We start from the raw sequence: 25,670 nt of genomic DNA, 5'->3' as shown, positions 1-25,670 counted from the left end.
CTTATTGGGACTCGAACCACTATAAAAGAACATGGATTGTACAAAGTAGTAGAGTAAACATTTACGTTTCCCCTCAGGTTTGCTGCACCGCCAGGAAGCCCCAAAACTCCTGATTATTTATTCAGAGGCATCTTCCTTATCCAGAAGGCCGCTCCTCCTTCAGTCTCCACAGGCAGCTTCTCTCAAACACTCAGGCCTTCAAAATGGCGGGAACTCCCCATCTCCACCCGCATCTCTAATCCACCCAGAGTCACCAGAGAAGGGGAATAAATATCAACTGAGGCCACTGTGTGATGAGATCTGTCTATCCCATTGAGGCGAGGGAGCGTTATTGCCTCTGCAGGTGTTATTGAAAGCAGGCTTTCTCCTGGAGCGACTGTCAAAACACTTTTAACAGCGTCCTTCAGCATCAGCTCCAAAAAAAGAGGGGGAAAAAGGCACGACTCTTGGAAAGCTTCATGAATCTTTCATGAAGCTGCTGTGGGAAATATTGCCTGAGAAGGTAGTGAGATGAGTCCCGGGACTACGAGAAAGGAGAGGACTGTGTTTCAGAGATGGGTCACACGCACACGTCTTCCCCTCACAGCGGCTTCAGAACTCGTCTAACAAGTATTGTATGTCCTGTGGCAATTCCTGGAGTCATACAACTTTTATATCTATGGAAGTGCACAACTGTCTAGTGGCTACGAGCAGACTTAACAATTACAGGCTGCCTGCGAGTGTGTGATGTATAATTAACTTCATCAAATGGGTTTGTTTGCCTTGCACTTGGATTTTTTGCAAACAAAGGCCACTCACTCAAACGATTCATGGAAAGGCATAGACTATAATTGGCGTTATCTAAAAAGCAGCTGAAGTTTAATGCGACCTTCCATTATGTCAACGTCTGGGAGGCAGAGGGGCAGGCGCTGAGAAAAGCAATTAGGGGTGAGGTGCATGCACAACTGTTCCCTCTCAGGCTTTCAGCTTGAACGTGTGGAATGGTATGCGATTAAAGCACCTTACGGAGTCCGTCTGATGGCTGATGTTGTTTCTGGAACATGAGACGACACTGGTGAAGTAATGCAGTAAAGTGATCTTTAGAATCCAACATGAATAAAACAATGTGTAGGAAAACCCTGGATGTGAAAAACACGCTGAAGTATGGAGAGTTGCTTCTAGTTGAGGAGAGAGAAACGTATAAGACTAAATAATTGTAAAGTTGTTGGTAACTTCAGTGCTTGACGTATCCTTTGTTTGTGAGAGAAGTAAAAAAAAAACTAGTCTGCTTCTGAGTCACAAATATGGCTGCAGCAGGCAATGCACCACAGGCTACTAATGATAATAATAATATTGGAGTTATTACTCAAAACAAGTCCAGATCCAGATCTATCAAATATTATATTATTTGATTAATTGCAAAATGATATTTTCAAAGAAAACGCCAATTATATTTTAGTCCAAGCATTTATATTGTAATAACTTTAGTAGAGACTGAAGTGCCATTTAGGACATTTCAATATATTTATTAGACAGAACAACTTATGATTAATTGATGATGAAAATAACCATGTGGCAGCTTTGGAAAACAAAACATTAATACTTAACATCTTTCTGAACCTCTCTCTAAGAAAACACTGTTTCTGTGGTAATGATGAGGCCTTGTGAATCCTTAAGAAAACCAAGAACGAAGAATTGCAGGTGTGTTCCTGTTTTAACTATTCCTTATCGCATCTTGCCCCGTGCCCTCTCGGGGAGTGAGCATGTGTAATGCCTCGCTCCTAAAGCAGAGAGGATCCGGTCACTCCTGAGAACAAAAGAGCCCGACGACAGAGGAGAATAGATTTGACTTAACCATGACTTTTTGACTCTGGTCACCTTTTTATCTAAAACTCCTGATAGTTGAGTCTGTACGTTTCCATGACAATAGTTTAACAGTAACACTAAAGTAAGACCATTTGAAAATAATTGACACAGACTGGGCGATATTTTGGTTTCATGACAGTTTCTTTAATAAAAACAGGATCCTTCGCATGAGATGTTCATGATGGAATCAACACAGGGTTTCTTGTGGTCTCCCTGCCTGGATAGAATACCTTTGTGGATATTTATTTATTTTAAGTCCTGTGAGTTTGGCGTGTGAACGAGAATGATTACTGTTGGTCGTCATCACTTCTCCTGCCTTTCTGCTCTGGTTTCTGATGAATGCAGATGAAGGGCCGGGGTGGGGTCATCACATCCTCGCGACGGGGTTGATTCCCAGGATGTCGAAGCATTTGGCCATGATGGCCGCCGTGGCTTCACAGAGCAGAATCCTCGACATGTTGACCTTCACCACCTTACCTGCAGACACAAACGGAGATTTCACAGATACATTAGAAACACTACAAAACAAATAATTGTACAGCTTGAATTACTTCTTACTTTGAATGTTTTCTTTTTAAAGAACTTTGAACTGCTAAATGTGCTAAAGCTCGCCTTGCCTTGAAAAGAGCAAAACAAGACACAAAGATGAGGTGAAGGAGATCAGAAAAAGAGGAAGAGAGAAACTAAACAGAAACTGAGAAGCCAGGCTGATTGAGGAATGGAGAGAGAGTCAGAGGTGAAGCACAGAGAGATAAGAACAAACAGCAAAAGGTCAGAGGTCACTTTTAATCACACAGCTGCAGCACACACCACAACATTAAACGAAAGTCGATGACCCGGACATCTGCATCAGCACACGCAACACCCATGACTGTCCACCCCATCAGGACAAATGGCTACGCGGAGCAGAAATCCATTAGAAATTAAGTGTGTAATGAGCAGCGGAGGGTTAAATAGACGGGCTGTTTGAGGGGCGGGCGCATCGATGATCTTTGACAGACAGCAAAATGAGTCGGTAATTTTCACAAACAAGCAGACGCATCCAAGTATACAGACGGGCTGCTGAGGGCGAGCCGAGGAGAGAGAGCTTTTATAAAAAGATAAGAGAGGCTATAACCCAACCGCTTGTGTCCTTACTTTTTGGGACAACTTTAAGGACATAGTAGTTGCTATATTGCTATATATAGTAGTTGTAGTCTGCTTCTGCGTTTAGTCGGTGATTCAAAGAATGTATATATTTCTGGATAAGGGCTTTTCCATCATGAGTCTTAAAGTAGCTCTGCTAAATAGTGGTTGGTCTCCTGGCCTTAGTGTAATTAAAATGTTATAGCGTTAAAACTATCCCTAAATAGAAAATAGAGAATAAACCGGGGGTCCCCTGGTGTACATAACGATAATTAGAGGTGGTTGATTTTGTTTACCTCTACAGTCTTGGTTATGTGAAAAAACACAGAAATATATTTGGAAATAAATAATGACGACTAAAACATTTTAAACTTGATATATCTGTTGGATTAGAACATAATCTTTGAAAACAATTATAATAATAGTGGTGTTATGATCATGAGAGACTTCAACTAAAGTGAGGAAGGTAAAACTAATGTTGATCTTTTCTAGTTTTCTTTGCCATTTGTTTCTACACACACCCTTTGAAAGAGGTTTACGTGAGCAGTTCGTTAAGCCAGCAACTGAAACTGAGTGCAGTCAGGCTCATGACCTGAGTCTCTATTCACTTTCTAACAAAGCTAAATAATGGAAAATAACCTACATAAATAACCATAGCGCTAATGGAGAATTTGCATAATTCAGCAGCTCCTAAGCTCAAGTTGTAGCGCTTCAGCGCACCGCAGGGACAGAATGCTAACGGGAACGAGAGGAGTGCTAACAGCGTTCAGATGGTGTTTAGGGGAAAGCCTCTCTCGGTGAAACGTCATTTTAATTGCCTGAGTTCCCCCTCCAGCAGAACATTTCCTGCTCTTTGGTTCTCCTTTTGCACTTTTGACCTTGATGTCAGTTACCTGTCTGTCGGTCCTTCTCCACGCAGTAGCAGCTGTCGTAGAAGTCGGTGAAGGTGGTGGCGAGCTCGTACAGGTAGTCGCAGAGCGTGTGCAGCATCAGGCTGTCCAGGATCTTCTGCATGATCTCTGGGAAACGGAGGATGACCTTCCCCAGCTCCCACTCCGCCTCGTGCTCCACCAGAACCTCGGTGGTCTCCGCGGCCTTCTTCAGCGCCGCCTCGTCGATGTTAGCCAGGCGGACGATGGACCTGAAGGGAATCAATAGCAAAAGAAGAACATGTCACATTAGCAGAAATGATACAAGAAGCTACAAGAAGCTTTTGTCTTTTTTATAATTATTGGTAGTTTCAGGCTGGTGAAGAAATGGAAAAAAGTAATTTAATAATACATAAACATGCAATTAAAGAAAGTCCCAACAGATTTATTTGTATTTGGCCTGAATACTTTAATATGTTATTTCTGTCACTTCGTTATTTTAAACGGCTGCTAAAAGATTTGTTGCCATGGTTGTGTAAGTAAGAGTTCATTGCTTGAGTTTTTTCCATTTGATTTATGTACTGAGAAGGAAACCCATTTCTATGATGCTCCTTTATGCAATTTGTCTTCGAGCAGGAATATATTTAAACATTAATATAAAGAAAATTAATCTTCTTGGGTTTAAACAGTTATTTTAGGGAAACTTCTTTTTAACTCAACACAGCTATAGACACAAAACCTTTTTTAATTAGCGACACCCCACTTTTAAAATGTGGTTATTTATATAATTATTTATTTATAGATTCCCTTTTATGTTGGCGTTTTATTCATTTGACCTTTATTAATCTTATTAACTATTACAAGTGTATTATTAATGGGTTTCATTTTCATTATTTATTTAATAGGTATTTATATTTTATCCTATTTATTGACTTTGTTTTCCTTTATTTTACCGAGAGGGATCACCATGTCATTGGGTTTTATTTTGTATTAATATACATTATACTGCTGTGTGTCTTTAAGTGTCATTTGTTTTTGCTGCTTCTAAAACTCTGGTTGTGTTTTAAAGTGTGCGTTGTTGAAGCACTTTGAGCTGCACCTGTTGCATGAACAATTGTTATACAAATAAAGCTTATTATTATGATATTACCTTCAACAGCTTTTAGAGTGTCCATTTTGTTATCTTTCAAAAGATTGAATTGGAAGAACAAGATAATCGATGAAACTGAAATAAATGCTTGCACCTGTACTGTCTTCTAACATATATTCAGCACAGCCTCGGAGCATGTGGCGGCCGTTCTGCTCCTCATTTTTTCCATTAGCGCGCTCCCAGTTGAGTGGAGCTCCGTGTGTGGTTGTGTCTTTTCCTGACTTTTCTCTGACACTTGAACACCCCGCACCGTGGGGGCAGCTGCCACCAGTGAGTGCTCTATTGACTAAACGCAGGAAAATCGAATCCTCTCAGGCGAAAACTGCTGAAAAAAAGAGTAGATCAATCTCAGCCGGGCTCCGTGCCACCCTGAGTCTCACACCTCGGGGGGGGGGGGGACACGGCCACTCGATGCAGGGATAAGGGCCGGGGAGAAATGGGATCTTGGTGATTGGAAAGACCCCAAATACTAATCCTTTGCCACAAGCTCCCACGAGAGGCTGATCTGATCACGAAAGTGTACCGGTGCGGCAGGAGGGTCTCTAACGAGGAAGAGTGGAGAAGAGGAGGAGGGAGAACATACTTTCAGTCGTTGAGCTAGCTTACTCCATAGACAGCCTGAACACTGTCTTCTTTCTTCTGCATCCTCATATTTGAACTAGCTCATCACCATGTGTTCCCCAACCAAGCCTCAGAGTCGCATCTTTAACTAAACTTAAGGCTCATTTCTTTTGAAAAGCCCCACTTTCAGTTAAACAAGAAAGCCCGTAAGGACCAAGACAAATGGTGAATCTGAATGATGTACTTGGGGTCATATTTCCGACACATTTGATTTAACTTAAAAGTAAATGGTCATATTCCTATCACTTGTCTGTAGTAATATTTTTTTTTTTTACTTCCCATTGTAAAGCGTCCTTGGGTTTCGTGAAAGGCGCTATATAAATTGAAATTATTATTATTATATGTTTTGTGAGCATTCCTTATTTTTGAATAGCTTGTGAATTTGTTATCAGATTTGTTCTATAATTGCTCCCGTTTCTTACTTCTTAATACCTCTTACTTTGTTTATGTTTGCCCCGCTACGCGATAGCAACTTCCCTCTTTGTGTAAACCGACTTTGCAAAAAACAGTTTGTGATTTTAGTCCTTGAAGTAATTAATTAAAAATGTGACAATTCTTTATTTATCTGAACTTCTTTGCACGTTAACATATAGATAAGTACCGTTTTATTATTATAGTTTTCAATGTAATCATTTGTCAGTGTATTGAAGTCGCTTCGGAAAAAAGCCTCATGTAACGTCGACATTCCCGCCGCCAGATAGGGGGCTGGTTGAGAATAGCTGCTGCCCTGATGCATTAGTGGCTAGGGTAAACATCTAATGCTCTGCAAGACAAACCCATACAGCAGATCATACGGTTCAATTCAGATCCTGCTATGTTGTTTTTACGTCCAAGGTGAAATCAGAATTGCTCTTCAGCTTGCAAAACATATTCAGTGGAGAAGCCGAACATTTCAAGATGTCAGTATATAAACTTCTGCACCACTATCATTGTGGTTGTTGGCGTGACCCCTGACCTGATGCGGGTGAAGGCGTAGAGCAGGTAGGCGGCCGTGTTGCCCCGGTCGTCCAGCATCTTGTCGAAGGCGAAGACGTAGTCGTTGCTGCGGTTGTGGGACAGGTCGGCGTATTTGATGCAGCCGAAAGCCACAGACCTCTGGGCTTTGGTCAGCTCCTCGGGGGTCAGCACCTTCAGGAAGACAATTGCAGCTCAGTCAAGTTTCATCTACAACCCCCCCCCCATACTCCCTCACACAATTATCTTTAAGGCATTCAATATTCTGATAACTCTGTAGCTTTTATCATCTAGTAATTACTGCAGGCGCTGCGTCACCTTATGCTGCCAATAGTAAAACCGGTGGGTTGAATTGAATAAATGATGAAGAATGTAATTTAGCAACCTCAGGCAAAGATTAAATTGACTTATTAAGTCATCGCCTTCCCCCTGAATCTGCGTGTCTGATACTACAGGGAGAGAAAAGAGTGAGGAAGAAAGTTTTATGATGGTGATTCAAGTGGAAAACAAAAGCTTTCCGTCAAACAGACGGCACATATAATTAAAGGGACAGGACTGAATGTGTTATTTTAAAGAATTTGAATACACGCGACAGCAAGAGACAGAACAGCTAAGCAGCCAACGTGACAGGAACAGAGGAAACATGCCGTGAAATAAAAGAAAAAAACACGATGCGAGACAAATGTATCGTGTCATTTTAGGAAATTATGCAAATGTGTGGAAATAGTCCATTTGCTGGGACGTTTGTCTGCAACTGATTAATACGCATTTGGTGCTTCAGTGAGCATTTAGGACAGCAAGACAGTATATGTAGGACTTCGTCAAAAACAAACCACGTGTTTTGTGTGTGTTTATGGAAATGAAGGGACATGCTGTCCAGTGCGGCTCATTGATGGGTTTTTAGTAGTTTTTGGACAACAATGGAGCGCAGAGGAAGAAGACGTAAGGCTTTGCAACCTTCACGATACTTGTCAAAGTGTATAAAGGAATAGTTGGTTCAGGTAGAATTCCTTCAGAAGTAATCTTTGTAGACCTTATCAAGCAAAAATGCCAATCACTCTTTTGCTTTCAGCTTCTCATATAAAGTGTGTTTTTCTCCCTTTGATGTCTTGTACAGTAAATGGATCATCTGGACAGCTTGACCAATCAAAATCAGTCAAATCCAAAATGGGAAGAATCTGCCTTTCACTGTTAATTTAGCAGGAGTGCACTCAAAACACTTTAGTCAACACATTCACTTTTTCTATATGCACATAAGAAACTAATGAAAAAACATGTCCTTTCAAGAATTAAACTGAGCTTCTTTTGCATTTGTGATGATCTGCATCCATCATGATAGTCCATGATGATAGTCAGTTAGACAATTATTGGATTAGGGATATGATAGGATCAAAGAGTTCAGGCGACAGGACAAGAGGGCAGGGGTGCTTAAGACAACACTCTACATAACAGGATGAACACACATAGAAAAACGAATTATGACAGGAGTAAATAATTTAAGGCGGTAGAACAGAGGTGCAACGGAGACTAACTAATGGTATCCGCAGAGTAAGAGGCTCCTGTGTGTTCGGTGTGTTTTAATGAGGCAGGGTTAGCAGATGGTAGACGTGGGCGCCGACCCAGACATACAGCACAGCACCGGGCCAGAAGGGCCTGCAGGGAGACTGCGCTGGCACCAGAACCTTCTCAGCATTCAAATCATTGTAGTTCAACTGGAAGTCACCCACTGTTTACACGGCACCGAGTACTCCAGATCATACTTACTTGTTTTCTCAGCCTCATTTCTGCAAGTTTCCGATACAAACCCTTCAACATCAGAAGGGGCATACACTCAAATCAGCAGAAGCCGTCAGGATTCTTTGTGTGAAGTAAAGGGAAAACAGCGGCCAACGATTGCCTCGGGAAGAATGAAGTTTGTTACTTTCTAGGTTGAATCAAGTGGAGCTGGTAAGGAGGTGAACAAATTCAACTTTGCATTCCTGAACATACACTTCTTTGTAACACGGTCAGGTTGAGCTGCGGTGATGAAAACGTGTGTTGCAGCAGGGCAGCGGAGTTTGGGTGATCTGCCAGCGAGAGTCAGGGCGCTGCTGGGAAACCACAACGCACACTTATCAAGCCTCCCACGGAAGAAAAGCTACAGCGATGGTGATTGTGGAGAAATCTCAGACACAACAAACGGTCTTTGATGGTTTCGTGAGCTAAATGTCAAACAACATCAGGCTTCAAGGAAGTTCAGTGGAAACACCTCCGGAGCAAAAGCTTGAACTCAAGGAAGAGAAATATCAGCTGCAAGGCTTTATGGTGTTGGTTTGCCTTCGTTCCGGCCTGACACCTCCATGCATACTGGGTGGATTGCTTTCAAATGTGGTATTAAAGTTGCAGTATCATCCATGTTCTCCCGAGATGTATCATAATGACTTTGGAGATCCCTGACTTTGCATCAAGTGGCATCATCTGGTTAACACCTTGATTTATGACAAACTTCCTGCAATACTAACGACATTCCCATTAGCCTCATCTGCAGGTGTATTTCCAATTAGCAAATGTGAATGTAATATTGTCGGTGCGACAGGAATTGCGACATGGAGAGGGAATTATCATTATTTTAAACATCATTACTTTTATCGTTGGCAAATATATTTAGATGATCATGGTGGGATTTTTTTTTTAGGAAGGAACAAAGATATTTCATTAAGTCTGTAGAATACCGTTTGTTGGCCGGGGCAGCTACAAAATAACTAATATGAACACATTTTGCCTTTACAAAATGTTGCGCTTACTGGAATTTGGATGTTGCACAAGCCTATATGTCAGCATGCTAATGTTAGCTTTGAGCTAAAGATATTTCATTGCTTTTTCTTAAATTGTACTTTGTGATTTAGAGCAACCATCGGCAACACACACTCTGAACTGGAGTGACTTCTCATTATCTCATCATGGATTCAACCAAAAACAGATCTTCCTATGGTCCTAGTGTCATTTTAATGAGGTGTGATCATTCAATGCTTTCAGCTGATGAGGTTTTTTTTATCACCGCCGAGTATAATCCATTTCCAGTCCGTCAGTTTTTATCTTTTAGTTGGAAATCAAACAAGACAGAAATAGCATGTGTGTGGCCGCAGACATGAGGAGGTTAAAACTCACACAAGACTCAGGTAGAAAAGAGCAGCATGATGAAACGATGAAGAGGAGGAATACAAAATGTGAGTGTGTGTTCCTCCATCAGTCCAAAACCACAAGATGTTCACGAGAGACCAATCAGAGTCGGCTTGTCCTCAGAGCTCAGCAGAAAATAAGTTCTGGTGGCATTTTTCTTTTTATATCAGAGATGCAGCGGTCTATTGATGTGATGGGAAAGATCCAGAGTTTAAATCTCTTGGTGCAGGGTGAGCACGAGAAGGATTACATGTAGCGTCAGATGATCATTACTGTAAAATGAGCATCCTCAGAAACTGGAAAATATAATGAGCTGCTCACTGGACGGCTTACTAAAATCCTTATATGAAAATCCATACCACATTGATTGACAAATCATATAATATTTGCCAATATGAGTTGGACTGACAGATACGATATGAAAACAATTAAATCCCTGCTTTAAAACTGAATAATTGAAGTCCAAAAATTGTGTTATTCTTCCCCGTTTAAGTTTTAATCTTTAACAGAGCAACTTTACAAGAGTTGTATCAAGCGGGAAAACAAACTTTACTCTGAACAAAATCTATCCAACCTCTGTCTGACCACTCCCAACCATAGCTCCCAACATAACAGGTGTCAAGTGTGATGTACAGCATATTGCCACCACTAGGGGGCGGCAGAAGCTCTGTCTGAAGGGACTTGGCTTGGGAAGTGAAGGGTTGCTGGTTCAAGTCCCAATGAGACCCATCAAATGAAAACGTGTGGACGGGTAGCCAACACTGGGATGTGTATATCTGTATTCAGACCTAATGTGGTCCCGTGCATGTGTGCATTTTAACTATGTAGGAAATCACAGTGACAAATATACAGCAACAGAATAAAGGAGTGAATTCCCCCAAGTGAATGAATAAAAGGTCGGGTTCTTCTTTTAGTTATGAGTCGGGGCCAGCAAGAGAATGAGACTGCTTGTAAGGCTTTAGCTGACCTGCCTCAGCCCCCAGGTGATACGATTCAGAGCATAATTAGGAAAACATCTTGAATTTCAATCTGAAGAGGAGAAATATATGCATTAGATGTTTTACAGGAGCCACAGTCGTCTTTTTAGTTCTATTAGAAAAGGCTTTTTTTGTAGAGACAAGTGTTTAAAATGCAACAAAGCTCCAAGCTGGAATCTTACTGGTTGCCTTGCAGTGATGTGGTATGAGAAGTACTTTAGTTCAATGAACAGCCATGCAATTGTTTATCAGTCTGATGCTCTCTGTTTGAAAAGAGATGGAGGTCAAAGTGAGGGAGGATGGACGATTCTGATTCGCTGGCATGTTTCAGACATTTGATGTATTTCCACCTTAAGGCTCTGCTACCCACAGCTACCACATCAGAATATACCACTTTTCCTGGACTCCTTGACCTGACCCTGGCTCAGGGGTCACTTCACCCCAAAAGCTGCTTTATTTTATACAGGTTTCCAGCTATTTGAGATGTCTTCAGTAAAGGAGGAATGATATGTAATGTGAGCTGCCCACACGTATACAATAATAATAATAATAATAATAATAATTGAGAAAAGTAATCTTTCCAGAAACAATGCCCCCGTTTGACAAAAAAAATATAAATAATTGTTCACTTTTTTCAGAGTCTCATCTCATGAGCTTCATTCACAGATAGTTTGCTTGATGCTGAGAAGGGGGGGAAAGTTCCAAAGAAATATAGTACACAGACCTTATGTTGTGAATAATTTGTCAAACTACAACCTAATTATAAGGTCAAGAATTACCTTTCAATTTCTCCAGTTAGTCGGAACATTTTCTAATTATAAAGTAGTTCTTATATGGATTATCTCAAATCAAATGACGAAGAAAATGGGAAGAAATGGTTTCATGATTCTGTGAGCGTCACAAGTGAGAGTCACCTCCGCTAAAAGGGATGGCGGCAGAAATGTCAAACAGTAATATTCTAAAAACCAGGACAAATAAAACCAAAGCTGTCTGGATGGCTAGACACCACTAAAAGGTACAATTAAATTACGTGTAATGTCTTTGCCCTTTGTTAATGTCACCTTTCCCTTCCAGTTTATGAGACAGTGACGGTGTCTTACAGCAGACCGCAACCTTTTTTTTATGATGTTCAAAAGTGAAAGTGTAGGCTATGGGATTCATGTCCTCAGCGTGAAATGCTGCCAAACAAAACACTTATCTTGTAAATCAGAGGTGAGACATGACACAAATGATCCCTAATTGCCTCCATCAGCGGCATCGTTCCTGTTAGCCTGTATTTACCCAACTTTAACTGGAAGAATCTGTTGAAGTCTGGCACATTTAAATCTCACCGGTCATAATGTCCTGTGAAAATAATTGCCCCAAAACACAATAGGAAGTGTATTAATAATCATTATTGTACAGATATCTCTCCATTTTGTTTCCAATGGGAACTCTATGCAGCAGCCCTTGTTGTTAAAGACGTTCTCACCTTGTCTCTCTCCTTCTCCTTCAGCTTGTCCATGCACCTCTTCAGTCCCTCGTCCAGCAGGTCCATCAGCCTCACCGTGTCTCCAGACCGGGTCTTAAACTTTTTCCTGGGACACAAATCAAGGAGAAAGAGCTTACAGTTAGGGCGGGCTCAGGCTGACCTTGAACTAGCCTACAACTATAGTTCGATGCTGGGGGCGTTGACTTCTCATATTTCACCTCTCTTCTGCTACTTATTCTTCGCTTCATCCGTCTGCTTTATTGTCGCCTAGATGCATGTTCACTCAGACTCGGGGCATCGTTGCTATCCCCGAGGTTTCTCCCCTTTTTTCCTTGTTGGGTTTCTAAAGGAGTTTCCCCTTTAAGATGCGAGGGTCTAAAGGCAAAGCTGTACCCACTGTGGAGACCCCAAATGAATATGACAAACTAATGATAAAATTATTTGATTGCGGAAAAGTTAAATGAGAGCTGACTTTAAGTCAAGAATCCGCATAAATCCCAAAACCTTCAGACAAAATAGAAGAATATGAGGCAGTGCAGTGAGTTCTTCTGACATATTAACAACCCCCCCCCCCCCAACCCCACACACACAGAACTTTCCAGATACTGAGTTTTGACAGTGACAACTTGGGGCGATACATTTTGTACACTCAACCAAATCCTATGAGCATTACAACCAGAACACGAGCCAAACATTTAATTACCACCCCCCTTTTTTTACTTGCAGCTATAACAACTCCCCCCGCGGCTGCTTTAAGCCCTTATTGTCTGGATGAGCAATTATGAAAGCAGCATGATAAATGTCTAATGGGGTATGGAGTAGCGGAGACATTGTGGGGCCAATTTACGACCCGTCATGTTACTGTGGGGCGTTTAGTAACACTTAGTTATGGCCTCTGCGAAGAGGAACATCAACCCCCCGCCCGGAGCTGGCACTCCTGCTCCGGACGATTGATTAGGAAAAGTGTGACAGGAAGTGTTCAAATGATAGTGCGCGCTCACCTATTGGCCACACAGTCATCGGTGCTTACAATAAAAGGGAATAAATAAAAACCAGGGGATGTAAAGTTAAAATGCTTGGGACGGACAAATATGCTCTGGTCAAACAGTTTATATCCTACTTTCATACATTTGTCCATCATTTATATTAACTGTGATAACATTTTAATCATCAAGGTAACTGCTGGGATTCAGGAATGTGAAATGAAACAGATGTTTCCTTTCATACACTGTTATTTGCGTTTATTACAGACAAAGACATTTAGAAGAGGATTAATAATTCAACTTTCAACTGTGTGGTTCCATCATTTCTGACTGATACTAGCACATTCACCCTTTGCATTCTTCCTTTCTCATATTTTGAAAGTTTCTGCATTAAAAAGCCTCAAATCTCATTTTTCAGCTGGCATTGTTGAATCTAATTGACTCATCTGTTGAATCTGTGCTGGAGGAAGCGGGCCAGCTTTGCTTAACAAACATTCATTTCAACCAGTCAGGGTGCATACACTTTTTCACCAATGATTTTCAATGACTTCTCCGTGACCTTTACCTAATTTTCCATGACCAAAAATATTACTCTCTCTCAGCGGTACCACTGCAAATGGTTTATTTTAACATGGAACAGGAAAATAAGGTCTGCATATGAAACATGTCGTGCCTATCTAAAACAAATCAAATAGTAGGCTTACTAGCCTCTACACTCTAAAGCAACTCAAATCTCTCACCAGCAAAACACCTCGTCAGTTAAATGCCATTTTACGTTTCATTACGATACAGTATTTATTATCATTATAGTATTGCTATTTCGGCGATTAGATAAAATATAAATTATATTTGATGCAATTTTAGTCACATTTCCGTGACCTTTTCAAAAGTTTGGGAAAAATATTGTTTTCCAGAACTTTTCCAGGGCCTGGAATTAGCATTCTGAATTCCATGACTTTTCCAGGTTTCTAATGACCGTAAGAACCCGACCAGTGTTTCCTCCGTTTGAATGACTGAGTGGGTTTAGTGTTTGTATCATGATGACTGAAACTTGATCTACTATTACCATACAGAGCCAAACACTTGCTTTTAAAAGTGCTTAGGACGGTAAACCATGTTACTCATCCTTTACTTTGAGTAATTAAGATAGTTATTAATAATGAAAATGTGGCATTAAAAGAATAAAGCTTAACTACAGTAGCCTCACATATTTGTTTCAGCTGGTTCTTTTTCAAGTGAACCAATTAGCACATTTGTTTGCAATGTTGTAGTAACAGCAATATTTAGCTATCCCTAATGCAAAAAGGATTCAATATGTATTCATTTAGGATCCATTTTCCTGTCTCTATTTATCTATGTTAAAATGTGATGGTAACTGATGGAAACCTAAGGCCCATAAGTGTCAGTTTTAAATGTGATATAGGTTAGAAAACACGTGGTTGTTGTTGGACGCATTCTTTCTTCTTAGCATATCTTCAACTTAAGATAAGCCTGTTTTATGTGTTGTTTCTGAGTTTAAAATAAAAGCATCTTTCTAATGCGAGCTTGAGTTGTAACCGTCCAACTTGAATTACCGTCATCCACCTACTGCAGAACTTCTCAGCCCCCTCATAGTACCTCACATGCCGAGTTACTCTGCATCCTTACCTCTTCATACACTGACTGTCCTGTCTGTGTAGCAGCATCTGTGTATCTTCCTGTTTATTTGGTAATACAGCCATGTAGTAAAATACCTTTTTTATGCATGACAGTAAATGCAGTAAAAACATGGAGCAGTGGTGATAAAGACACAGCGAAGGACATCCAGATGATTATAGTGATGCTGCGGTGGAGGAGCCTCAGTGTCCTGCTCTTTGTTGCTGCTCTGATGACGGTGATTTGGATCCGTGTTAAAGCGTTATTGGTTTGCATGCAGCAGCGACTCTCAGACCTTCAACGCACTCAGTGTCAACACCGTCTGTACCATGGAGAAAAGCTCCCGGGCTTTATTGTGTTTTATCACTTTGAAAAAAAAAAATGGTGCCTTCTGTTGAGGCATATATTATTTATCTATATATGACATGATTCTTCTTTTTATTTTAAGAGTTGTAATGTCTAACAGTCACATGATTAATGGAACCAGTTTCTCCTGACAGATTTGTGGATTCATCTAAAAGCATGTCCTTAAGTTTCATAATGAAACATTTTTTAAGGAAATGTAGGAAATATGCAGCGTATATATTTGATTTCTTGCAGAAAATGCATAAAAAGCCACTTTAGTATACTACTTCTGTCATTGCTCACATCGTATGAAGTCGTAAACAAGTGCACATTTGCAATTGCTGCCTCCACTGAACACAGACAAATTCTAAAAATGTGAGCTCCATGTCGAATATCAGCAAAGAAGGGGAAAGGCTGTCTGCAAAATAATGGTGACAAATGAGTACACCAGCAGAGTGAGCTACTGAGCTGCTGGTTGATTTCAAAGCCAGGAGGAAGACATTTAGCTCAGCTTAGCGTAACGGCTGTGACTGCCTGCTCTGTGTCACTGCGTGTGTTTTAAACTCACTTGTCCTCCCCCAGCACCACTCCAAAGCCTGCGTGCTCCACCCGGGTCACCTGAGGGTCGTACCAGCCAATCAGCTGAGCCGCAGCAAACACCACCTGGAAGTGTGTGCCCTAAGGGACAAAACAAACACAAAAGTCACTGACATATATACATAAATGTCATGTTATAATTTCCAGAAAAAGAGAAGAACTTCCTTCCTGTCACGGCTGACTGGAAAACTAATCCTGAGCCACTGCAAAAACAGAAACAAACTAACAGAACTGTGTATGATTCCTCAGAGCAAGTCCTTTTGTAACCTGATGGAGTTACTTTTAAGACACCTTTGATTACTTTATTAGACTACAGTCATGCTCTCTGTGGTTATATTTACACAGCTTTCAGCTTATATAAGCCAGTATACTGTTAACAATGTTCACCATTTTAGCTTGCTAACATTTGTTATCAAAAGATAAACACAAAGTACACCTAAGGTTAAAGAATGTCTTTGGTTTGCGAGTATTTTGCTATTGACAAATGAAACCTGATGATGGTGCTAAATAAAAAAGAACATGTTAATAAGAGCCAGGAACCTCTGAACCAAATGTATATGGAAATCCAGGAGAGAGCATTCTTAAATAGTTTTACTCAAAATGACCACTTCATGATGGGGTAAAAGTCATCACTGAAGTCAGTAGGATTTATCCTCAAGCCGGCATCAGTTTGTACAAAACCAAAGCATTTAAGTTAAGAATTTGTTTTTCAGAGGAGAGTGAAAACCTCATGCCACGGACACACGTGTCTGCGTACACACGTTCCTTCTTTTTTCAGTATTTTCTCAACACCTTTAAGATCATTTAATTATGTAATTACTGTTTTTTTGGATATGGTGCAACAGACAGAAGAAGAAGAAGAAGAAGAAGAAGAAGAAGAAGAAGAAGAAGAAGAAGAAGAAGAAGAAGAAGAAGAAGAAGAAGAAGAAGAAGAAGAAGAAGAAGAAGAAGAAGAAGAAGAACTTTATTTCCAATGAGCTAACCCTCTGCCCTGAAGAAAGTTTCTGCTCCTTGAAGTCGTGCAGAACACATGTATTGTTCAGGAGTGACGGGACTTAAATTGCTGTGAAACCAAAAGTCCCTTTGCTCCTAATTAGACATTTTAAGATTGTAACTTTTGGTGTTTTTTATCCTCCCCTTAGTTTACCTTTTTAGTTCCAGGTTTCTTTGTCAAGCTTCTGTATTTATACACTCAGGCCGTTTCTCAATCTCGAGGATACTGGCTTCCAAGCCAATATTTCAAGGATGCTACGTCATCAAGTGGCGCAGCAGGACCGTTCCAATGTCCAGCATACTTGGAATTCCACCGAGGCCGCGTCCTTGGTTTGGGGGAAATTTCGAGGCTGCACATGGGTAGACTTCGCGTCCTTAAAATCCCCACAATGCTTTGCGCACGGACCAATTTCCTCAAATCTGTGGCGGAAAATGTAAGGCGGGGCCTCTCATATGACGCACACCTGCACACTTGCTAGCCTGTTCCACTCTTTGTTGCTTCTGAAGGAAGTGACTCGGAAGACATGTGCTACCAAGCAAGCATACTCGCGATTGAGAAACACCCTCATTCCCTCCCTCTCCCCCTTCCTACCCTCTCCCCCTCCCCACCCACCTGTCCGCTGTCTGTGACGTAGATGATCATGTCCGCCTTCTCGTCAAAGAGTCGCTGGCGCAGGGCTGCGAGGTCCGATGTGTCGTAGGTGTACCCGCCGTCAGACTTGACGATGGTGAGGGGGATGGGCTGACCCGGGACAAAGACGATCTTACGACCCTCGTCCATCTCGCTCAGGCCTAAGGAAGGAAAAAAAAGAAACAGAAATAAAGGAAGGAAGGATGTTTAAAGGGAGAGGGTGTACAGGGGAGGGGGAGAGAGTGGGATTAAAGTGAGCAATAGGAAAACAGGGATTATGAGAGAGAAAGTTTGATTAGAGGGCAAAGAAGAGAAAGGGGAGATAATGAGTGAAGTGAAGAAATGCAGATAAAGAGGGAACGCAGATACACATAGGGGATTAGACAACATTAAAAAGAAGAACAAAACCACAGAAGGAAGGGACTTTTTTTAAACTTGGAAGACATTTATGAGTAAACATTGTCCCCTGGTGGTCAAACAAGAGTGTTGCAGCCTACATTTTCAAATAAGGAGTGTCAAGGACTTTATATTTAGTATTATTGGCTCAAAAAGATTAGAAGCCTTCAATAACCAAAGTCCAGAGAGGGAAACCTTCAAACTGAGACCGAGAACAACACAGTGGATCAAACATCTTTCTGACTGAGAAACGTCCTCTGCCGCACACTGACCTCTCTCGTCAAACTCCTTCACCACCTTGGTCATCATTTCCTGGTAGTACGACTCTCCTCTCTCGATGAGCGTAATGTCCAGGCAGTTGTAAACCTTCTGAAACTCTGAAACACACACAACCACCATCTTAGAATCCGTTTTAAAGAGCAAATAATAAACAAAGCTTAAGAATGCGTAGAACTGAATGAACACAAACAAACAAATGTTATTGAAACATAAACAATTGCAAGTTCATTTAATGTGTATTTGTATTCCCATGTAACGAACATATTGTATCTCTCCGGTGTATTCATTACAGATGGACTACATTACCCAGAAATATTTGTATTAATTGTTTAAAATGGGAGCATTTTGATTATGATGACAGCTGGTTGAATCTATACCTGCTAAAGAAAGGTGGAAGAGTGCTTCTTTTCTTTCCTCCATTGGCATAGGGAACACTCCACAATTCCAAAGGAAAGGAGATAATGCTGTCCCAATACTCTACGCCAAAGCTAGGTTAAAGTGACACGGCAGACCATCATCAATAAGAACCGCTGTTACATAATAACAAAGCCTAGTGTAAGCAGGTCTTAGTGCAGTTTTCATTTAGTCCTTATGAAGCTCAGGAGCTGCACTGCATGATAAATAGCACCGTCTTTTTGTTTTTTTAAGGGAGGATTTGTCCCTTAACGTTACAGCCTTGTAAACAGGTTCATTAATGCGCAGTGTACCTTTCCTGGAAACATCGCAGATGAGGTTCCAGGCTTTAATGAACTCGGGCTCTTTGCTCTGCAGTCTGACGACACACTTGTACGCTCGCTTCTTAAAGTCCTCCTCCTCGTCAAAGCGCTTCTTCGACTCCTGAGTGAGGGGAGAACAAAATGAGAGGGGGGAGGAGGGGGGCTCCGAGAAGAGAGAGACATGAGCGACCAAAGAGTAGGAGAAGTAAATGAGGTGTGGAGAGAAATGAAGAAACATAATGTTCTCTGTTTATACAAATATACACATAAAAGTGCTGCACTGCAGACGCATCATGCTCCATAGAATACTCCTGCATCAGACATATCCTTAACAAAAACACCTTAAATTCATTATTTTAAGCCCATTCTTTTCTCCAGCTGGACTACTTTTAAACCAAATATGATGCTGTGCTTTGTTGTGTGTCCTTTCAGATTATTTGCCAACAATTTCCAAAGTGCCCTGAGGATTGAGACAGCAGTGGAAAACAGATGGAGAGTTACTGACTTTGTAGAAGGCCTGCAGGTCTCCGATGGGCGGGCAGGAGGTGAGGTAGTCTGGGAATTTATCCTGCAGGTGGGCGATCAGCATCCCAAACTGAGTCCCCCAGTCTCCCACATGGTTCAGCCTGAGGGTGGACAAAGCAGTGTCCAAACTAAAGTCCACAACTGACACTAATCATGACTTTTTACTCTTCTGCAAGCGAGAGCGACAACTGAAAAAACACGAGTGGGACAATTCTTCCATCAGAACTTTGGTCTGGAGTAAGATAGGGAAATGATTGGCCACATTGTCAAGATATTGGGTATGAATATTCAGGGTATTATGCTGAAAATGTACTTATTACAAGTTGATACAGGAAAGATTATCATAAAAACTGATCAGATTCCTATGAAAATGAGTATTTATGATTTTCAGTCTTGGCATGACAAACAAATCAATATCACTATAGTAACATTAGCATTTGACTTAAAGCAAGCTGAATCTGAAATGTCCTAAATGGCCACCATACAGAGGACTGATTTATGCCACAGCATGACTTTTCCTTTTTTTGGAAAAATAAAACATGTCTCAATTTTGTATCCGTGCAACAATTTAGTTTTCTGGAGTAAAAGAGCCTTATGGAGATAATAATGGGGCTGTAGACTTTGAAATATGTCTATGACTATAGTACAGTGAGGTTAGTGGTGAGTGATGGTGTTTCGCATGCAGGAGGTTCTGTTAACAGCGACTGAACTGACCTGAGAACATCGTAGCCCAGAAACTCAAACAGCCGACTCATGCTTTCCCCGATGATGGTGGAGCGCAGGTGGCCCACGTGCATCTCTTTGGCGATGTTTGGGGAGGAGAAATCCACCACCACCTAAACAACAAACACACACAGATTAAAAGATACATCATAAACACAAACCTGTGAGACAGAAAAGCTTAAAATATCTAGTTTAGAAGAAGAGAAAATGGTCTGTGTTTCTATTCTCAAACCAAAATATGTGGCTAAAAGGAGCAGCTCTGCAAACCTACACAGAGAAGTGTGTGGCAGACAAACTAGATTGTAAATCAACTCAGAGGATAACATCACTAACTTGACATAGCATCTGTTCCGAGATCTATGCTCCATGTTATTGCATCCATCTATCAGGGCAGCAGAGGCCATTAAATGAATAGTTTACAAATAGTGGCTGAGATTACACAAAAAGTACTTATAGTTAGTTACGAGCATGACTTTAATTCTCTTGATATAAAGTCATCTGAAGCAGCTTTCACGCAACACGAGGGAGTGTGACTTACCCTCTTCTTGGACAGTGGGGGGGGCTGCACGCCGTTGATCAGCAGGTTGCTCATCAGTTTGGACACAAACGGCCTCTTCAGATAGACGTTGATGAACCCTGAACACAAAAAAGACATCAGAATGGATGTGATTTTGATGTATTTCATTTTTAGATAGACCTTTTACTAAGTGTTTTACCATGGTGTACTTATCTACTTTTAGTATTTTACTTAATGTGTTTTTTAATAATATACTTGTTCATTTTTGCAATATGTAAGTCTATGCTCTTTACTTCATCTGAACTATACTTCTGCTGTGGTAAAGTACATTTCCCAGTAGGGCTACTCGATTATGGCAAAAATCATAATCTCGATTATTTGGGTCAATAATTGATATCACGATTATTAAAAACGATTATCCATTTACTTTGTAAACATCAATTTATTGAAAAAAAAATGTTGAACAGTATGTTTTTAACAGTTGATTACCCTGAACGTTAAGTATAATTCAACTGAAAGACCAAAAAAAGTAATAATAAAATAATAATCGTTTTATTTCGATTACGTTGTTTTCGTAATCGTTGCAAGCCATAATCGTAATTGCAATTAAAATACGATTAATTGAGCAGCCCTAATTCCCAGTTGAGGGACAAATACAATCTCAGCCACTATTTGTAAACCCGCCACAGGGACGGGTGGCGCAGTGGGCTGTGCGTTTGATCATCAGATCAAGGGGGCGTTGGGGAACTCCAGTTCGAAACCCGCTCCCGCCCCACTGCGTCAGGCCGTTGTGTCCTTGGGCAAGACACTTCACCCGAATTTGCTCCTGTGGGTATTGTCCACAGTAGATGGCCATTACATGTCTGATCTGCATGTGTCATGTGTATTTGTAAAGCGCTTTGAGAGTCTTTGATAAAGCGCTATAATAAATATAAGGATTATTATTATTATTATAAAGGAATTCTGATTCAATGATATTGATGGTGGATTCATGGTATTTTCAATGCGTCATAACATTATGAGAATCCACAAAAAAACACAAATCTTTCAACATTATTTGCAAAATGTTTAATACAATTGACATTTCTCAGAGCTGAAGTGTTTGACGTATGATTATAGAACTTATTGTGACCGAATATTGTTTTAATTGTAGTTTCTATTTCAATGAATGAAAATATTTCTGAAAGAAGAGTCAGATGTTTTGTACCTGGTCCGGCGATCTCAGTTTTGAGGATGACTTCGTTGTCGGAAAGGTTCTGGACGATCTTTTGTGCAATTTCCCTGGGGTTGGTCTTCACTCCCTTTGCCTTCAGAATCTGGAACACCACACAAGACAGTTTGGCTTAAAATGTGTTTAAGTAACTACAAATAAATAACTTACAAAAACAACCGATTTCACAACTTTCATGACAGAAAGAAACTTTTTCTGAGTGTAATTACAAAATGAGATGTATTAGGTCGATACAAAAAAGAAGAGCCTTAGACCTAATTCAACAATCTTTGAAAGTTATCCTTTTATTCTCCAAAGCTTTATTTGTTGTTCCAAAGGCTTTATTGTCATATGAATAGCTACAGTGTAGATATAAAATGAAAAGCTTAAGTCAGAGGGTCCTTCAACCATGCAACATAAATGTATATATTAAGACATAACTGGAAAAATAGTGCAAGCTCAGGAGTTGAGCAGTTAAGGAAATTCAAAAAGTGTTTAAGGGAATCTAAAAAGAGGAACTTTAATTGAATTTCTGGATCTGTACGCTCACTGAAACTTTAACTAAAATGCCGTCACAGAGTCATTTTCTGTGCTCCACAGACCTGGGCGATGGCCATGGCGCTGTTGCACTGGTACTCTCCAAACCTGGGCTGCTGGCTGGAGGCAACGGACAGGGGGGGGTCTTCCAGCTCGGGGTACGCAGCACGGATGGCCTCGCAGAAGATCTCCTCCAGCCGGTGGAGGATGTTGGTCATGGATTTACTGCAGTGAACCGTCCTCTCCTCCTGCAGGCTCTGAGCACACACAGCACATCGGCTTCATTAATACAAAGATTAGACATGAATCTTTTTACCTGCAGATGGAAATAAGCTAATAGCGAAGTCTGGCATTAATCATCTCTTCTTTTTTTAAGATTGATGTGTTTTAATGCGTGGTTCTTGAGAAGACTCGAAAAACTGTTATTTTTGTCCGACTCTTTCTACAGCATCCGTTTGGCTTTCTGTGCTGCAGCCACCTCAGAGGTTTTTTAATTGAAACATCGAATATTTCAGTCACTAGTAGTGTCATTTTACAATTGTGCTGCAAGGGTGGAAAGCATAAAAGCTTTCCACCCTTGCAGTACAACACAATACATTGCAGGATTTTGACAGTACTTACATTTCAAGAAAATCTATTTGTTTTGCTAATGATATGATAAGCAGCTTTATCTCAATTCTGAACACTGTGGTAATGTGATTAAAAAGGAGGAAATGTTTGTTGACATGCTTGACTCTGAACGTTGTGTAACTGAGATCCATATTGCTCTAAGATAGCAAAATATTAGGATATTTGAATAAGTTAAATTCAAATAAAATCCTGAAATGTCCCAGTTTGTGGGTGAACATTTGTTGAGTATTGTTTTATGTGTATTCTGTGTACTCACCCTCTTCAGCACGTTCAGGCGGTACTTCAGTTTGGCGTTTTCATCCCGCAGCTGTTCCAGGCGGGGAGATGGACTCAGGTTCTGTGGGTTTTTTAGACCATCAACCTCTGCAGATAGACTCTTGATCTCCTGCTCCTGAAAAACAAAACATACAGATTTACATTTCCGTAACAATTGATCCTATCAGAGACTTCATCAAGTGAATCACTGCTTTGACAACAATTGCTATATTGTACTTAAGTAAAAGGTAGAACTACTACAGTAAATCAGTTACAGGTAAAAGTCATGCAATTAAAAATCGTACTTAAGTCAAAGTACAAAAGTATCGCCATCAAAATATACTCCAAGGAACGAAAATCAAAGTACTTATAGTTCGTTGGAGCTCAATTCAGAATAATATATGAAATCACTGGATTATGATTATTGATGCATTAATGTGTTCATCACAGATGGTAAAGGTGTAGCTCATTTAATTACTTTATGTACTACTGCTGAATATCTTAACCTATAAATATATATCATAGTTTATTCATATTTTAAGTTAGCGTATAATCGGAATCTTTAAAGTTACTAGTAACTAATTCTGTCAGATAAATGTAGTACAATATTGGCATATTTTATAGTGGAGTAGAGGTATAAAGTAAAATGGAAAATACTCAAGTTAAGTATCCCAAAACATACTTAAGTACAATACTTAAATTAAAGTGGACCTATCATGCTACATTTGAATAATATATTGTAGGGCCATACCTATATAAAACATGTCTGCGAAGTTTTTTTTTCAAAATACCAAACAGATCATGCATTTTAGCCATGCCTCATTTCGCTCTATTTGCTATTTTTTAGCCCTATTTTTGCAAGGGCTGAATCTGTGAGAAGTCTTCTTCGCTGCTTTTGTGGCAGACTACAGCGCCACCTACAGGCCTGGTATATGTACTACAGCGTATCCAGCGCTTTCGAACAGCTATGGCCATGGCTCTCTCCTCCTGATAGGTGGAGAGTTGCCCATATAGGCGGAGCTCCTCGTTTCTGGCATCAGAGATATTTCAAATCTGTATCAGTCTGTATCAGATCCGTTGCAGCCCCGTTTTTAGAGATTTGGTTATGGAGGAAAAGAGAGAGGGTTGTGTTTTCTGAAACTTGGTGAGTTCCCCCCTGATTCACCGGGGACACATATTCATGTATAAAAGATGTACAAAAGTGCATTTTGCATGATAGGTCCCCTTTAAGGTACTTCAATACATTACACCACTGTCATTGAGCTACTTGCTGATGTGTCACTGAAAAGTGGGTTGACCTAAAAAATGACAGGGAGACAGTATTTTTTCAATTGTACCAAAACAATAGGTATTTGGTATACAGTTTATTAGCCGAGTCTGAGATTAGCAAACACTGACCCGGGGTACATTGTTTATTTCACACAGGAAATTAGTTACTTTTATCAAATTGCTAAAAAACATTAAATTGTTTGTTTATTGACGTTTGGTGGTGTAGCTACATGTAAGTACATGGTGTAAGCCGAATTTGAGAGTGGTGACAACTTACTGTGTAGACATTCTTTGTTTTGAAAAGTGTTGTAGTAATTTGTTCTGAAACATTACATCTAAAGTGTGTATAATGACGTTTGGCCGGTGTGATGCTACCTGGCATTTAGCATGCTAGCTAATATATCTTAAAATGTGTTGAATGTGAATTTACCTGATAAACTAAATGACAAATTATTCCATAAGATGTTAAGAGCATTCTCCAACTTTTCTAGGTTAAATCATGTAATGTGTGGTATAAAAATCCTCTTTGATTAGAGGGAATATGAATTGTCACACAGATAATCACAGGGCTGTTATTGTTTGTATACAAATAGGCTGATCTTATAGAACATGATGCATTGCTGTAGATTAAACTCCCTGTCAGTATTTAAAGAAATTCAAATTAGCACAAACCGAAACATCTACAGCAGTAACATGCAACCTCAATGCAGCAGTAGGGTAATACAAAAACATAATAAACAATGGTAAAACACTGATATGTTTTACATTTACAGGCAACGTCTCTTACCTGCTGTTGCAGTCGGGCTGTGTACTCGTTTACAGAGTCTCCCATATTTCTGAAACTCTTCAGAGAAACTCTCCTGTGGATACACACTCGTGGCTGATGAAACAACTGCTAGAGAAGGAAGAAGTTGACAAGCGTACTTCCGGTATCTCTTCTTCTTCGGTTTTACTGGCGGGTCGCATACCATGGTGGACAGCGCCCCCTTCTGTAACCTGTATGTACAGCACTATCAGTTTAATGAACAATAACTTCTGCTCCTTCATAGCTTAATGTGATTTTCATCCGTGGTAGAATGTAACTATATTTACAAAAAAACAACTGTAAATAAAAACACAATTGAAAGTTAAAGTACCTGATGTTAGTATCTACACAGCTTTCCTCATATCATATTTTATTATTTTGAGCACTTTCCAATAGTATACTGTAGCTAGTTTTTTAGTATATCCAAATTTCATGTAAATAATTCTCTATATC

At 40.2% G+C, this 25,670-nt stretch overlaps 1 protein-coding gene across 1 annotated transcript; it reads right to left on the bottom strand.

Moving 5' to 3' along the window:
• Positions 1-1,967: 1,967 nt before the first annotated feature.
• On the bottom strand, positions 1,968-25,320 carry rars1 (arginyl-tRNA synthetase 1). Its single transcript, XM_034099474.2, has 15 exons — positions 25,200-25,320; positions 23,145-23,279; positions 22,324-22,515; positions 21,719-21,827; positions 20,533-20,630; positions 19,986-20,107; positions 19,252-19,372; positions 18,738-18,867; positions 18,024-18,128; positions 17,338-17,516; positions 15,703-15,812; positions 12,172-12,277; positions 6,566-6,738; positions 3,864-4,111; positions 1,968-2,322 (listed from the first exon to the last, which is right to left on the bottom strand). The coding sequence occupies exons 1-15, from the start codon at positions 25,242-25,244 to the stop codon at positions 2,213-2,215; spliced, it is 1,983 nt and encodes a 660-aa protein (XP_033955365.1). The 5' UTR covers positions 25,245-25,320; the 3' UTR covers positions 1,968-2,212.
• Positions 25,321-25,670: the final 350 nt, after the last annotated feature.

This window comes from Pseudochaenichthys georgianus, chromosome 14 (assembly GCF_902827115.2).
Source record: "Pseudochaenichthys georgianus chromosome 14, fPseGeo1.2, whole genome shotgun sequence".
In the NCBI taxonomy this organism is placed as follows: domain Eukaryota; kingdom Metazoa; phylum Chordata; class Actinopteri; order Perciformes; family Channichthyidae; genus Pseudochaenichthys; species Pseudochaenichthys georgianus.
This window is presented reverse-complemented; position numbering and strand designations above follow the sequence as displayed.